At 33.7% G+C, this 18,155-nt stretch overlaps 1 protein-coding gene across 1 annotated transcript in view; it reads left to right on the top strand.

Annotated features, from left to right (window-relative positions):
- The window catches only part of LOC105292468 (transmembrane protease serine 11E-like), a 42,220-nt gene that overhangs the window by 13,972 nt on the left and 10,093 nt on the right, over positions 1-18,155 (top strand). Inside the window, exons 2-6 of the mRNA XM_011360684.1 lie at positions 6,611-6,735; positions 10,708-10,829; positions 12,503-12,570; positions 15,469-15,632; positions 16,958-16,996. Of these exons, the coding sequence (XP_011358986.1) occupies positions 6,611-6,735; positions 10,708-10,829; positions 12,503-12,570; positions 15,469-15,632; positions 16,958-16,996 (518 nt within the window). The remainder of the gene's footprint in view (positions 1-6,610; positions 6,736-10,707; positions 10,830-12,502; positions 12,571-15,468; positions 15,633-16,957; positions 16,997-18,155) is intronic.

Below are 18,155 nucleotides of genomic sequence, written 5' to 3'. Positions count from 1 at the left end.
CATCATGCCAGTTTATTATCTAGAACTGGAAAGAGTTGAGAGGAAAAAAACAAGTATATTAATGGAATTAAGGGTTAAAATAGCTCAATCTAGAAATTCTCTATAAACTCTATATTTAATTACTTAAAAATAATTTTGAACTTTTTGCTCCCCATTTATGTGTGATAGTAAATTTCTAGAGGCCAGGCAAAGTGTTAACTTAAATCTCAGTTTGTAATTTTCAATGCTGTACTGTATCTGGTTGGGAACTTAATAAAGAACTTGATGATAACACAGTGGAGATCACAGACATTTTTTACTGTTGAGTTGCTACTATTACTTGTATAGTATATGTACCTAGCAAAGTCTGACAATATCAGAGTCTATCTTCACAACTTTCTGTTAAAGTAGGTGGGAGGAAAGATATTATCACTAGAGTTTTATGGTTGGTTAAATTATAGGAATGATTAAGCTATGGGTTTTGCCTAAGTTAACAGTTAATGAGTGGTAGAGTTTTCTCTCATTCATAATATTTATTCAAAATTTCCTACTGTGCTAATACTACATTTATGAAAAACTTACCACTGTTATAAGCTATGTCTTTATATCTATGATTTCAATAATCACTAGATATTTTATAATGTAAAATGCCATACAGAGCCACCTCAGTAATACTTAGTGAAGTGTTCTCAGATGTTTTAAAAATTATCACAGAGCTTGGTATCTGAATTATTTCACACTGCTCTCCGCACATCAAATCGCTTTTATGAAATAATAATTGGTGCATTTGTTATTATTGAGAAACCTTCTAAGAGTATTATAATACTAATTTTTGTTTCTGTGCTAAGAATATTTTAGAGAATATAGTTCATTACATTACATAATTTTAAGAAAAATTTAAACAACTGTATTGTTGCTGAACAATTGCTCAGTTTTTATCTTATAGGTGCTGTGAAGAATGTACCTGAGCAAGATTTACTTGTTTGCATCATTTTGGTTTAGTTTTGTTTTTGAGATGGCTGCTAGAAAGCTACAAATTTTGTGGCCTGACTTAAGGAAATGTCTAGATGGGAATTATGAAATACAGTTTTAGTAGTATTTCCATGTTTTCACTTATGTTTTGCTTTGTTCTTGCATTTCTAAACTTAATTTAATACCACATATTTTATATACATCTCCTTGTAAGCCACCTTAATCCAGTGCAGAATGAAGTGGAATATAAAAAGAGATCAAGTATATGATCAAATAAATAAATATCTACAAGTGAAAAAAGTAAAATAAAAACAGTTATAATAAAAACAATGAATTTCCCACCGTTTGTCTTGGTGCTATAAAGAGAAAACGGAAGCAGTTGTCTGGTAATTAGACTACCACTTTATTATAATTATAACTTCTCTATGAGAACAATTTATAGTTATTATTGTAGGGAATGCACACATAATTCAGCCCAAGGATCTGGATGATGCTTTTAGACCCTTTATAGATGTGTTTGTGTAACAGTAGACAGGACAGAATATGTTACTTGCAATTTTATTAAGGAGTTATTTGTTTCTACTGTTTTTTTTTTAAACAGCAATAAAAACATATGATCCAGGCACACAAATACAAAATTTTAGTTCCACCCTGGATATTTTTATAGTCTTATTCTAGAAAGTATAAAAAAGATTGCAGATCTCACTAATACCTGTTGGTATGAGTCTTCCACACACAAAAAAGCATCTGAAATATTTGTGTGGATAGGACAAGGAAGCACAGTCCATTGAGCTAAGAAGTAAGCTAGAGCCAAACACAAAATAAAAATTGAATAAAATTCATTAATTTAAAATTTGAATCTTATGTACTAACAGGGAATTAGCAATGTCATAAGGTACTATGCTGTTACTTCATTGTAATATCTTTATTTATTGAATATGGTAACATGCAGACATTTAATGACCCCCAAAATAATATATTTCTTCTGAAATTAATGTCCCTTTATTTTCATTTGTTACTTTCTGTACTATGATAGCACTTTATGGTAGATAGGTCGAATCACAGTTGGAAAATCATATATTTTAAACAGAGATGAAATAAAAATGTTAACCATAAAGTTTCATCATTATATAAAGTGTTTTATGAAAATCAGGCTTTACTTAAATAGCAATTATTCTTCACAACATTTGGCCTGTCTTTTGTTGTATGTAATATTCCAGTTTTTTTTCTAAAACTAGGGCAGACCAGAAGTGCTTTGAGAGAGATTAAAACCCATACTGTGGTACTGAGAAATGGTCAGTTCAGTTTGGTTCAGTCAACTTTAATTCTCTCTATGAACATCCCTTGAACACACAGTCAGAGAATATAGAGATAAGTAAGGCTTAGACCCTATTCCCAAGGAGCTCAAAATGCATACTTCAACATGATAGTCAAGGGTGAATAGACCTAACTGAGGTGAAGGGGACTTTTTGATCTGACTTTTAAATACATACAGGCTTTTATAATGCAGGCAAAGAACAGACTTTAAGTTACTCTACATAGGAGGCAACAGGAGCAGAGACCAAGAGCTTGAAAACTTGTAGAACAGAGAGGGAATAACTGAGGCTGACTTGAAGTTCAAGGGGTCTCACCAAAAGACTATATCACTTCTAGAAAGACAACTTACTGTAATAGAGAATGATTTAGAGATTGAGGAGACAGAAGAGAAATCTGTTTTGGTAAGAATTGCCAGAACAAGGTTAGTAGCAATGGGATTGGAGATAGACTACATTAACTTTGCCATGAAAGTGAGACTAGAAAATGAAAAGGCCTTTATAGCTCCCCAACACAATTAGCATTGACTTGTAGGCTACTGCTAAGTCAGCCATTATGAAATTACAGCCCAAAGGCCAAATCTGGCCCGCCACCTGTTTTTGTACAGTGCTTGAGCTAAGAATGGCTTTTATACTTTTAAATGATTGAAAACAAATCAAGAGAAGAAAATTATTTCATGATAAGTAAAAATTTTACTAAATTCACATTTCAGTGTACAGAAATAAAGTTTTATTGGACCTACAACCATGTTCATTTGTTTATGTATCATACAACTACAGAGGCAGAGTTGAGTAGCTGCAGCAGAGAATGTGTGGCCCAGAAAGCCTAAAACAGTAACTATTTAAACTTTTACAGAAAAGTTGCTGACCTCTGGCTTAAGTAATTGATTATAATGCTTTGGCACCGCCAAATTTATAGATATAGATATAGATATAGTTTATTCAGAACAGCCCAGTTGACTGATCCCGTGAAACATGTGAACTAAGAATATCAGTGCTGCTTACCATTACAGAGACTCGGAAAAGAGTTCATAATCCCCTATCAATTAGTCCATGGTAAATTTTTCCATGAAGGACTGCGAGTCTTGACTTATTCTCCAGTGCCTGCCAAGAAGTTTATGTTATTGCCTTTTTACCCCTTGCTTTTTTGTTGCTGTCATTGCTTTTTTTTTTTTTAAATACTATTCTAAAAATGACATATTAAAAAGTGATAATGGTAATGTAACCCTGCACATTTAATTTGACTTCTGGCAATTTGGAGCTTATATACCTGCACCTGTGTTTTAACTGCTCTAGTCACTGCTATGTTCACTGTCTACTCACATATGTCTCCAAATGGAAAAAGTAAATAATAGAAAGCAATTTGATGCCATTGAAGCTATTAGAATTCAACCAGTCCATGTGAAGTTGATTTTACATGAGGAGCTTCAGATAAATTTCAACAGGCTGAAGTGATGATTGGACAAGGGTTTATGTGCAGAGGAGGGTTAATTACATGTGTATGTTGATATATAAAATGGTTTTATTCCTCTATTTTACTAATTTTTTGGAGTAACTTCTGCTACACTCATTTGGAGCAATTCAGTATTGAATCATTTGCTGAGAAAGCAACAAAAAAGTAATTAAGAAACAGAGTGAATCAGTTCAAAAAGCAATGTCATACAGACTGTGAAGGGAAGAGATAGTATTTCAAATGACAAACATCTCAGTAATGTGGTCATTACCATTATTATTAAACATTAAAATAATGATGATAATAATAATAGTTCTTGCTAGTTATACAATGATTTTCTTCTTGGGAGCTCGATGTAATAAAATACCTTATTAGTTTCATCTCTACATAGCTCATCAGGTTAGGAGGGGTCTGTGATTATTATCCCTGTTTTTCATATGGAAAAAAATAAGAGAGATAATTGAATCTGCTGGTATAAGACTATGCGATACATAAGTTGGCGACAGGACTCAGCAACATTCTCTCTTGTTTATTCAAAGTATTTTTTGATGGTTTCTCTTTTCTCTTTGTCCTATACTATTCCTCTTATCTCCTTTAAAGCCACCAAAGAGCATCACTGAAAGAGTTGTAAAAGGTAGGAGTCAGGAAAGAAGGACACACTGGTACTTTGGGTGTGATAATAATAGAAACTCCACAAAAAGGTGTATAATCTTTCTTGTTATTTTTCTATCTTTTGAAATTCAATCTCTCTCTCTATTTCTCTCTCTCAATCTCTCTCTTGTTTAATTCGAAAGCCATGAAGTTTATTGTTAGAAAAAATCCAGCATAACACAAATAGTACATTAAAATTAAAGTTTCTCATTCTGCATCCTATTGTTTATAATTTTGTGTCTCTTTATATTTTGCTATGTATATATAGTTTTTTTATTTACAGAAACTGGACACAGAATGAATATTATTCTACAACACTTTTATTAAAATATATGATTGACCTTGTACATGTTAATACATGTAGCTCTACCTCATCAATTTAGTGGCTGCATTATTTTATTTTCCTTTCTTGATTAAAAATTATCATAAAACAAATAGAACTTCTGTCTTATATTTCACAATTCTACATAGTCATAATATACTTTTGATAATTATATTATGTTTCCTACAATTATAAATTCATGTTCTTTATCTGGCATGTTTTGATATTAGTGAGAAGCCCTTCTCTTCTCATATTTCCCCCCAAGTTTTGCTTACGTCTGCTCTGTTCATCTCCTTTCTTCTGCAACAGGTGAATAGCAAGCATTCAGGGATGAAAAAACAAGAGTCAGTTTTTAAGCTTCTTAGGCACATTTACACATTAAAAAAATAACCTTTTCCCAAAGAAGTCTTTTTATATTGTAGTAATTGCCATTCTAGGAACAGGTGTTTGGAATCTTACTCAAGGGAGAACTGGAGATAGAAGAGATTGGGGAGAGGAAGATGAGGTTTCCTCGACTATGGCCCTGTGGGAAAGTCACAGGAAGAATTAAGGAGACCAAGTAGAGTCCCAGGAGCCTTCCACTACATCCCAGTGCCTTTAGCACAGGCAGAGTCAAGTAGCGATGATGACACTATTGACTTCTGCAACAATGTTCCTACAGAACAGAATATAGGGGCAGAAATAGGATGTGATGATGGTGTGGCAGGGACCAAAATAATATCACTTTCTGGACATATATCACCAGGGAACAGAGTCCCCTTGATTTCTGTAAGCAAGAATTATTTATCGCAAAATGCTTTGCAGTTTGCAAGTTTTCACATTCATGATCTCATTCTGAGTCCCACAGTCAACTCTGTGCTTTAGACAGAATGGGTATCTTGTTTCTTACTGACAGAGAAACTCAGCTCAGAATCTAAATGATTTGTCCAAGCTGGTAAGGAAAGAGCGGACTCAGAATTCTCTTTATTCTGATTCAATTCTCAGTGCTCCTCCAGGATAACAACACACTGTACCCCTGGTTCCCACATATCAGACAGTGCTTTGGAAGTATGAATACATGCCACTGATTCTACCAGTATGATAAATATATCATATTCAAATTCTTTAGCCAACTCTGACTTATTGTTTTCTCTAGCTTTTGAGTTTGCTTAGCAATTATTATAACACAAGGAAACACTAACTTTACTAATCAAACAAAAACAGGTTGACCAACATTTTTCAGTAACGTGTTTTGAAGGCAGAACAAATGGGAGAGGTTGGGGGAATCTCATGAAGAAGGGATTTCCTGCAGCATCACTGAAGTTTAGAGGTAAATGTTGGCTCAAACATTCAGGTTCTTTAGAAGAGACCTCTCATTATCTCTTATATATATCCTCAAAGCTTGTTTGGAAATAAACCAGAAATATAGAAAGAGATTGAATTAAAAACTTTATCTGGAACCTGGTCTAGTTCAAACTGTAACACATTTAATAGGCCTTTTAAGATTCTAGAATGGTAGAAACAGGCTTTAAACATTTTCATAGCTGCTACAATGCCTAAATCAGTGTCTTACACATAGCCGGCTCAATAAATCCTAGCTAACATATAGCGCTTTCTACATGCTAGGCACTGTTGTAGGCACTTTACACACAATAATTCATTTAATCTTTACAACAATCTTATGAGATAGGTACTACCATTATTATCTTCATTTTATGGACAAGGAAACTAAGGCACAGAGAAGTCAAATTACTTGGCGAAAGTTCAGGTAGCTAGAGCCAGATTGGTTTCAGCAGCCTGGGACTGGGGTGTGTTCTCAACAAAAATGGTATTCTACCATCTAACTGAGTGTTCTGAATTCTCCCAGAAATATCTGTTTTACTTAAGGAGTGGATGCAGTATACACTGTGATATAGTCCGTCTATTTGCTTTCTTTCTCAGGTCTTCTGTGATGAGGGCCAGGAGGAGAAATTGTTTGAAGCCATGGATCCTTGGACTCATCACCTTTGTATTCCTGATTGTCCTGGCAGTGTGCATTGGACTCATTGTTCATTATGTGAGATACAGTAAGTATGGGCTGCCCTGGCATCATGTGATTTACTCTGAATATTTCCTCATATACATTCCTGTTTTGATTAGCCTCAGGATCATTCATTCATTACTACAATTCATTTGCATAGCTGGTACAAAGAACTCTTTAGCTGCCTTGTCTCAGGTTTAATCTTCACAAGCCAAGGAGAATTCTTTTTTCTATCTCTGATGAAGCAATACTTCCTGCTGGGAATAGCATTTCAGGTTTCAAATTCATTGATGAGCAATAATCAAGTGTTAATTAGAAGAAAACCATAGCAGAGGTAGAGTCCAGTGTCCTAGAGTTGTTTGGGGCCTTAGGGCAATCACCTTGATTGAAAAGAATTCCAACTCATTGAAATCCTGACAGTCTAATACATTAATTACACAATCAGGGATCACAGAGAATAAGTAGGCTCTATTTTGTGCTAGTAGGTTGGAAAAATGCTCAGAGATATATTTTTGAATAAATGGCTATTTCTGTTATTTCAAATCTCATGGGATATATTAAAATTGATTAAAGAGGATAGGATATACTGAGAAGGTTACTTATAAAGAAGTTCACTCTGCAGTAATCGGGTGCCTCACTGCTAGATGAAACATGAACACTGCTGTTATTAGTAAGGTCCCCAGGGTACTTCAGAACTGTTTTTCCAGAGTACAACAAACTTTCTGAAGTTTCCTTCTACTCTGCTCAGATTTTAATTAGTTGACTCCACTATGACCTATTGGTTTACTATCTCCCTTAGTGACTAGATAATGCTTTGATGTTCAAGACTCTGAAAACAAAGAAGCTAATTACTTGATTCTAATTTAATTGGGAATTTGCAGAAGTTGCTTTCCTGTAAAGAGAAATGGTGATCTGTAAATTGGTGATCTTCTTCTGCCAGGAGACACAAATTCAGTCTTAATTTTCCAAACAAGGTAGATAATTTCTGAGCAGTTTAAAGAAAAAAACATTAAATGTAAAGCATTTTGTTTTTTCTTTTGGTAGAATTTGCCTATATGCAGGTCTTTGAATTTGGAGTATCTGCATTTTGGTAATTTCTCTGGGACATGTTTTTAATAAAAAAAGAATATCTAAAATAACTTTACAATTCTACAGTTCTGTTATAAATATATTGAGTCCCATGGTGTTGTAAGCATCATTATTCTTCTCCATGGATGCCTAGGACTATGTTTTATTCACTTTTGTATTTATAGAACTTAAGATGATCCTGGCAAATATTAGAAACTTAATTAATGTTTATTGAATAGTTAATAAAAAATGAGTGAGTCATAGTTGTGACATTTTCTTGGGGCATACTTTGGCTTGTCTGACTTCATAAGGAATTCCTAATAATGCTAGGAGTCTCGTTACCTTCATGACAGAAAACGTTTCTTATACTTCTTTGCCTCTTTCCAAGCCAAGTATTTATAAGACTTACAAATCTTATTCATATTCATACAATAAAAACCTGGCAAGATTTTTCCAGTAATTTGTTACTGGATCCTAATATTTGGATGATCCACTGAGTAATATGGAACGCACAGCTTCCACTACCCACATGACACACCTGAATAAACAACAGTTGTTGTGTTATGTGTTATTGTCATATTTGTAACCTGCCCTCTGTTTGGGGATGTAAACTAAAAACAGACTGGATATAGCATATGTGCCATTTAGGAAGTGACACACCTAGATAACCAAACTAAACCAAACAAATCTGTTACAGAAACAGATAGGTAAAGATGGAAGTGATTAGATCTAGAGAAACATTGTTTTGGCATAATGCTCAAGATGGCATAGAATTTTATGTGAGATTTTTGTCCAGTGGTCTTTGGAGCTACATTTCTGTCCCCTCTGTGATTTGAATGACAGGAAGTGAATCTATTATGAGCAACATCATTGTAGGTTATAGAATCACAAACCTGTTAGAAATTATCAGCAAACTCATATTCATCCCTATTTTTCTTATCTGCTGATACTCTCAATGATACTTTTCAAGAACTACACATGCTATATAATTCTGGCAACTGGAAATATGTTTTGACACTTAATGACCTGCTTGAGTTTATTGAGTAAAGTAAAATATTGGCTACAGATAAGTCTTTCATTTGGTTGAAACATATGAAGCATTTGACCATTTTTGAACTATACAAATGGCAATTTCAAATGATTCAATATTAAAAATGATTTGATTTTAAAAAATCCAAATAGGTCTAAGGATATAGAAGAGTATTCTCCTCCTCTTTAGAAACTTAGTATTCAACATGTGATTAGATGCCAGCAGCATCAGCATCACCTGGGAGCTTGTTAGAAATGCAGAATCATGGGCCAGCTGTAGACCTAAGGTAAAGGTTTCAATAAATTAAAAATTTTATTTGAAAATTGTATATATTGCCAGGGACCTGCCTGCATTTCAAGTCACATTGGCCATTCAGGGGAAGGAGGTAAGAAGGAGAGAGGAAGGTAAAACCTCCCAGGCCCTCACTTGGGTGGCTAATGCTTAGGATACCTTGACCTTTCAGTATCTCCAGCCTGCCATCCGACTCCTTTATGCATCACTCCAGGCCTTATCAGACTATGACCAGTGGCTTCTCTCTCTGTCTCACCAAATACTCTGGACAGACAGGATGTTCTTTTGAAATTTACGGGTAGTTTTTTATTTTTTATTTTTGCATATTCTTGCAAAAATAAAAAATAAAAAACTACCCGTAAATTTTATTATTTTTATTATTTTTATTCTTGTTATACTTGTGTATAACAAGAGATTTCTCTTACAGCTTCAATGAGTAGGTTTGGTTTTTTTCCTCCCACCCCTAAAAGCAGCATGTAAGCAAAATTTATGCTTTGGGAGTTAGACTTTGGCTTGAAGCCCAGTTCCGTCTTTTCTGGCTATGTCATATTAGGGTTAGGCAATTTATTTAAATTTCTGAGACTGTAGCCCTTATCTGATAAATGTGGATAATACTGCCTTTCTATGTGGGTTATTGTAAATAAAATGAAATATGTGAATATGCCTGGGACACAGGTGCCCTATGTTCATTTCCTTTCCCTCTGTAATTTAAGTAAAAAAGGGAAATAATTAGAAGCAAGAGAGAAAAGGATAGAGATTGAGATTTGGTAAGGCATGCTCCATTTTCCTATAATAAAAATACACAATAGTTTTGATCACCATTGTATCCCTAACATTCAGCACAGAGTCTCTCACAGAAAGTGTAGTTGGCATTAATATTTGTTGAATGAATCTTTTGAGAGCTCTGTGTTTGCTTCATGTGAAGGAGGGTAGACAAAAAGCTTTGCTTCATTGGTTCTTCTGCAGGCCAAAAACATGGCTGCTTAAACCAAGTGCAAAAGTGGAGACAATGGATAAGGAAGCAGACAGACCAAGTCCTGTGGCCATTGGATGGAAATAGAGTGACAAGGGAGCCAGGTGAAACTAAGTAGTGTTCCTGGAAAGTTGTGCCAGGTGGGGGCTCTAGTCTCCTAAACTATATACTAAACTCCTAGCATTTTAAGCCCTACCTTAAACTTCATTCTTTAGCCAAAATAAATTTTTTTTACACGAGAGTCCGTTTGGCCAGAATTGATGTGTAGTTTACTGAACTGGAAGAAATCTACTTTTGGAATATAAAATTTACTCTTGGGAAGCTTCTGAATCTATCCCTGTGAGTACGCTCAGATGGCGTGACTTGCTGCCTTTTGTGGCTTATTCAGAAATGGATAACACATGACTAATTAGCCCACAGGAACACCAAGCATTTGTTATGGCTTTTACACTCTAAAACTCATGATGATGAATTGTTGTTGTCTTTCTTTCTGAGATAATCATGAAGCTCAGGGCAGGATGATGAAGATAGTAACCTGGCTAGGGACATTCTTTCCTGTCTCAGTCTTTCCAGCAACCACCAAATGGGAAAATGATGATACTTTACACACGACTGATAAAAAGTATGATGATGTGTTTTTATCTCTTTCTTTGTAGATCAAAGGAAGACCTATAATTACTACAGCACACTATCATTTTCAAGTGACGAATTATATGGTGACTTTGGAAGAGAGGCTTCTAAAAATTTCACAGAAATGAGCCAGAAAATTGAATCAATGGTAAGCATTTTTTCCCCTCCATATTGCTATCACTTTTTAACCAAAAGTTTTAGTACCCTACCTTCTAAAACATCTATTCAACTGATCTTGCTTATCTTCACAAAAGGAGAAGAGGCTACCTAAGAGATATAAAACAAAACTGACAATACATGACTTGAGAGAGCATGTCTTGCAGAACTGAACCAAGTGACCTTGGCCATTCCTTTATGTTCTTTCTGTTCTCCCTTCCTTAGCTAGGCCTATAATCTTAATCAGCAGAATTCAAAAATTCTGAGAATGTGAGGGTTGTGGTATCTTAGACTTCCTAAAGAAGAGACCTTGGGCAAAAGACCATAAGATTAAAACTATTTAGACACATACTTGAATAGTATTTTAGTATTTAAAAATATCTAATCTTGGACAAATACTTGGTACATAAGTATATAGAAAATCCATGGATTCTCATTCTATCCTTAAGGCATCAATATTCATCCTGAAGGATGAATCAAATATTTTGAAAAGTGGAAAAACAACCAATAAAGGCCAAAAGAGCAAGGGCTTGGGTGATAACTTTTCTTTGTACTTGTACACAACCAGGAAAATATCGGAATAAGTTCTCCTTTAAGGCTAAATACATATGTAAAATAAAGGGAATTAAATGGAACTAAAAAGGTCAAGAAAAGATGCAACTATTTTTCTTGTTCTTTGTGCCATTCACTAAAATAAATTTTATGAGATTTGGACTGACTGAAACATATAGGAATATAGACAGGACTCTTTAATACTCTTCATAATTAATAATAATTTTGAAATTATTTAACTAACAAAATCATTCAATAATAATTTCCAAGTGAATGCTGTCATTAGAGGACTCATTTGTACTGTGCTGATTTGTCTCATAATGAAAGTAACTGTCCTTGGTCACAAAGACTCAATGAAATGTAAGAAAGAATGAAAAGGCTCATTGTTTGCCAATCACCAGCTTGTAGTAACTACGTTTGGTAAATCTCTACACACAGAAAACAAAAAACACTCGACAATGTTTACTTTGACTCTTAATTAAAAATTTTAAGTTGGCTAGAATTCTTATTTATAGTAGTAAAAAATATCTCCACAAAATGCATTCTTTCACCTTATTAGAGTAAACCTCATAGGAAGTGTGTTAGGCTGAGTATCCCAGATTGCATGATCTTTCCAAAGAGCATTTTGAGTGCTGAATTGGGTTCAGAATATGCCAGGATATGAGAAAATTTTTTATAGCTTTGGGAGCCACGTGACACTGTTATGCACTCATTTCAATGACCCAACTATCACTTGACAGAATTATTTCATTTTCTTTGTCTCCCTTTGTCTGTATCTCAGAGTGTAAGCACTTATTTTTCAAAAATCAATATTAATTCTCTTTGGTCCTTTTCTGAGTGTAGCACAATATATGTCACTCTTTGTCCCCCCCCCGCCCCCGCTGCCCCTCTACTATGGTTCCTGGGTTTCTATAACTTCCAAGGCAGAGTTCAGTGGAAATCACAGAGTAGAATGCCAAAAAAGATTCCTCAAGTTCAGCACATTGTGAAATATTGGTCGCTGTGTTTTTTTTTTTTTTTTTTTTAATTTATAAAATGTTTTTAAGCTTCAAATTAACTTGCAGAGTTTCAGAAAATTGTTCTTGCTGACATAATTTGAATATTTTGGAACAGGTGAAAAATGCATTTTATAAGTCTCCATTGAGGGAAGAATTCGTCAAGTCTCACATTATCAGATTCAGGTATGTAGATCTATAATGATGACTACAATTTAAAGCTAAATTGTAAATTTAGAATACAATTTAAAGCTAAAGTTGTTAACTTGGCCAGTAATAGATACTTTTTTGTTTGAAGTTTGAAGTATTATGATATGATGTAATTGAATTCAACAGATATTTATTTGGCACCTGTTCTATGTAAGTCATGGTTTACAATGTACTTTGCTTATTCTCTAAATCCAAAAGATAGCATTTGCAAGATGATTGAGAGGGACATATTATTGGTGGCTATGTTATAGAATTTTTTTTGGGGGGAGAGGAGTTCTAATTAGCATAAATAGGGATCTAAGCCACATCCTCTGGTTTAATAGCAAATACTGTAGTAGATGAGATTTGTATTTACTGATTAGTTCTTATTAATTTTCTTTAATTTTACCCTTTCTACTCCAAATATTTAAGAAACTCTCACTTCTGATCACCAGCCATTAATAAATAGGAGTTCTGAGCATCATATTTTAAGCAAAATACTATGTGAGAAAATGAATATATTGCATGAATACAAATTAATTGTATTTTTCAAAAAATAGGATAAGAGCTATTTCCAATATTATTTCAATGACTAAATTTCCAAAAATTACTTCTTTGTCTATTCACTGACATATTTTAAATGTTACTTTGACCACTTTCTTCTGAAAATTCTGTACTTTCTGGTGTTTGAAATATTGTTCTTTCTTTGATTTGTATCTATTTCTCCATCCTTAAATTTTCACTCTCTAAAGGAGACTTCACCCACCCACATGGCTTCATATGCTATTGAAATCCAAGTTTCTATTTCCAGTCTAAATTGTTTTCCTGGTTTTTAGAACTATATGCCTTCCCAGGCACATCTTCTCATGGAATTTCCACAGAAAATTCTTGAACTCAAGAAAAACCCAATCACACTAATGAGAAACCTGGAAGTTATCATACACTCCTTCCTTTTTTTGAGCCCTTATGTTTTATGTGTAATTAAGTTCTACCAATTTTATCTCCCAAACCACTTTCCATTTTACCCCTTTAACCTAGTAATCTTGCTACTCATTATTTTTTCTCCTGTTACTACAATAGGAAGTAGTACAAGTGTGTTAGAAAGACGAAGTCAGTGTTAAAGATGTTGAACTGATATATTAGGGGACCATATGAGCCTGAAATATGAGTCTGACTTGGGGGAGGTAGAGGGAACTAAGCTGAAGATATACATTTGTTCATCATTAACTCAAGGTTTGGAAAGTATGGCTATAAATGGAATTTCTCAGAAAAAGGTTAATACAAGACAAAAAAATTGGTGAGGAAAGCTTGAAAAACAACAACATTTAACGAGGTGAGAAAAAATTGAAACCTAGAAAATTGACAGGGAAGGAGCAGGAGAAAAGGAAACTGATGAAAGACAAAAAGTTTCAAGAAGAGAGCAGTCAGCATTGACAAATACTCATGAGAGACCAAGTAGTACGATTGGAAAGAATCCACTGGACATGTCAATGAGGAAGTCTTTCAGTGTAGAAAAGAGACTCAGTGGAATGGAAGAGGATGAAGTAGAGCTCCATGAAGTAAATATGAGGCAGAATATAATTTATCTTTTTAGGAAGGTTTTCTTGATAAGAAAGTGAGAGATAAATTGAATAGCTAGGGTAGAGAAACTGTTTTATTTGTTTTTGTTTCTATTAGTCAGATAGTATAGCAATAGTTGAATAAAAAGAAGAAAAAATTGATGTACAGAGTAACAGTGAAAGAGAATGAGATATATAACAATATATAACAATATATAACAATAATTTCTTTAAAGTACTATTTGTTTCTTCAGATTACAAAAGCAATACAAAAACATAAATCTCAATAACAAGGTATTACATAAAATAGAAAGTGAAAGATCCCTCTCCAGTAATTCCACTCTCAGAAATAACACATCTTCTTAACAATTTATTCTGCATATCTTTTCAATGACTGCATATACATTTATTTCATTCTTTAGCTGGCTGTATAGAATTTCACTACAGGTATGTGTCAGGGTTGATTTAGCCAATGCCTTTTTGATGGATACTTAGATTGTTACATATTTTTCTAATTTAAAAACAAATTACAATGAACATATGCACAAGAGCAAGTTTGAAGATTAAATTGCTAAAAGTAGAAACTCTGTATCAGAGAAGATGGATAATAAAATTTATAATGGATAAACAAAGCTGACCTCTAAAAATAAGATTCCAATTTCTATTTTCATTTACATTTAAGTGAGTAGGAGTAAATGCAGTTTAGAAAGAGGAATAAGATTGCTTGGGAACTGATTGCAGGTGAAAAACAGGGTGCGGAGTAGCTGACAGATGGTGAGAAAAGAACAGTCAAGGATGAATCCAAGGTAGTGACTCATCCAAGTAATACTAAGTCTAATTAATGCTCTATCTTGAAAATATAATCACATGAAGTCAAACATTTTGGTCAAGCTTCCTACTATTCTTAGAATTAGGAGTCGTTTATGAGAGCCTGAAAGTTGCTTAGGAGAAATGATTGGAGTTAAGCCACTGAGAATTTAGCTGAGCTGATTTCATATTCAGTATACATTATATTTGATAATTTTGAGTGGTCGACAAGAGAAATATCCTTTTATGTTAATAACCATGTACTTATCTAGACCTTTTGGTGGTGACAGAGACCATGAGCATACTTGCTTACTATCGGGGAGGCTGAATTGGGAGTTCTACATGTGGTAAATGACAGAAATATAGAAGGAAACAAATTGGATATTTTAAAATTACCTTTATGGATTTTTTTTTTTGTGTGTGTGTGTTTCAAATGAATGATAAAGAAAAAGATATGGTATTACCATAAATCATATTCAAACTATATCTTTGAAAATCACATTTTTGTTTTTTTCTTTTTGGTCCACAGTAAAGAGGAAAATGGAGTGTTAGCTCATATGCTGCTGATTTTTAGATTTCGCTCCACTGAAGATCCTGAAACCATAAATAAAAATATTCAACGTGTTCTACATGAAAAGCTTCAAGATGCTGTAGGACCCCCTAACCTATATCCTGAATCAATTGAAATAAAAAGTAAGTTTATTTAGTTTAATCTCTTACATAGAATAGCTCCATGTTAAGTTTGATCTTTGGCAATGATTTTTAAAAAGTTTTTTGGATGTCTTTTAGTTATGTGATCTTGCCATGGACAAAACATTTCTTTGGGACAATACTGGTCTAACAAAGTATTTTAATTTTGAATACTACTCGAAACTTATGCTTTCCATGCAAGTCTGTTATTAACTCCTGGGCCTGAATTCTTTTTCTATACTGGGTCTTACACTTTAGCTATAGAATCCAATGATTAATGCTGAAAGTGGCTTTGTATATTTATTCCTCTTCTTTTTCTTGTTGCTTGTATTCTATATATTATATGCTCTGAGAGTGTGATGTGTGAAAAGTTTCATGCCATCCACATATTTGCTTCAAACGTTGATATACCTTGTCATAGCTTCTTCCTTTAGATAGTTTACTAATAAAAAATATGATATTTTTGGTATATTTTACAACTAATATAAAAATCTGAGTTTTTTTTTTTTTTCAGGGCAGGGACAAAATGTGCAGTGATAGATCCTCATTACTAGAAAGTAAGAAACATAGGAGTTCCTTGGTAGAAATGAAAATCTGGTTAAGAGTTAAGAGCTAAGTCATATGCTATAGAAAAATGCTAGTTTATAGAAATACTATGCAGGCCAAAAGTATAATCTTAAACTTTCTAGTAGTTATTAAAAAAGTGAAAGTATTATTATTTCAACAAGTAGTCAATATAAAAATTATTTATGAGATATTTTATATTTTTTTATATTAAAGCTTTGAAATCTAACGTATATATTTACAGCACTTTTCAAATTAGATGAGCTGCATTTCAAGACCTTAGTAGGCAGGTGTGGCTAATGGAAACAATATAGGATATGGCAGCACTAGAAACTAGAAAACTGGGGACAAGGAGATATACAAAGTGCTACCATCAAAGCTGGTAGACTTAACCAGGGGCCTAACTTGCTGATCAGCTATCTGACTTGCTTTGAAAGGGAGCCTTTACTAGTCAGGACCAACTACATAATTTATGGGGCCTAGGGCAAAATGAAAATGTTGGACTCTTCAAAAAGCAATAAAAAAGGACTTTTAAAGGTACATTATCTACACTAAAGTTTAGGAAACCCTCTTCGCAACACCCTTTTCCCCAAGACAGTGAACATACTGTTTCTATGAAAAATTAACTGTATTGCTTTTTTTTTTTTTACAACCTAGAGATACTATCTTAAAACGGAATTAAGCAACTTTTAGTACTTGAAATAGTCAGAGACATTATGCAGTTCTGATGTGCTGACCCTGTTCACCATTTCTGTGTATTTCAGAAATCAACAAGACAGAAACAGACAACTTTCTGAACAGTTGTAAGTTTAATATATTTAATAAATTGCTTTACTTGAATGTAAAACGTTAACACTAGATCATTTAGGCTTACTTTGTGTGATGTTATAGGGTCAGTATAAAGTCTGATTGATCTGTGCATAGCTCATGGTGCTTTATCTTATCTCTGAGGCACATTTAAGACTAAAGAATCACAAAGTTGGAATAATTTTGGAGTGGATGTATGGGTGTCCATGGCAGATGTGTAGTAGAAGTGAGTGCTACAATCGTTTAAGAAGAGGCAAAAAATATTCACTTCTTAATGTTCTGATTAAAGAAATCTATAATATACTCTCACAAAAGTTTTCTAAAGATTATACAAAAGTAATTTGTATGTTGGTATTTTTCAGCTAGAGGCAGAAAGTTGTTACTCTACACTAAATAAAATATTCTTGATGCTATTAATCTCAGGTTATAGAATCACAGGCAATTATAGGATTGGAGTATATATCGATGAAATTACCAAAGGCTCATATAATATCTTTACTCATATTTTTAAAATACTGACTCTAGGCCTAGTATTTCTCTTCCCTTATAGCAGAGTACTCCACCATGTATTTAGAGAATACATTTGATAGTTACAAAATTAGTACAGAATACATTTATCTTAAAAGTTAGAAGAAAGTGTGCTATTCACCAGCTCGGAATGTGGGTTGATTCATAAACTTAACTAAGCATGCAACCAAAGGATAATCTCATTACCTAAATAGCATATATTCTTGCCACCAGTATTTATTAGGTACATACTATGTGCTAGTGCTATGCTAGGCAATAGGGATATGAAAAAGATTAGATATTATTTCTGCCTAAAGAAGCTCGTATTCTAATGGGACTAGATGTACAGGACTATTGCATGAACACATAATTCTAAAACAATAGTTCTCAAACAGGAATAATTTTGACCCACAGGGGATCATGCCCCATGGTGGCATTTTTAGTTATCATGATTGTGCTTGTATGGGGTGCCACTGGTATCTAGTATGTATAGGCCAGGGATTCTTCTAAACATCCTGTGATGCACAGGATAGCAACTCCCGCCGCTCCCCACCCCCCAAGAACTATTTATCCAAAAATGTCAATACTGCCAGGGTTGAGAAACCTTGCAATAAATAATGTTGAAGAAAAATATATATAACTATAGAT

This window comes from Pteropus vampyrus, unplaced genomic scaffold (assembly GCF_000151845.1).
Source record: "Pteropus vampyrus isolate Shadow unplaced genomic scaffold, Pvam_2.0 Scaffold57, whole genome shotgun sequence".
In the NCBI taxonomy this organism is placed as follows: Eukaryota; Metazoa; Chordata; class Mammalia; order Chiroptera; family Pteropodidae; genus Pteropus; species Pteropus vampyrus.
The sequence above is the reverse complement of the archived record's forward strand: the minus strand, read 5'-3'. Positions and strand labels throughout refer to the sequence as shown.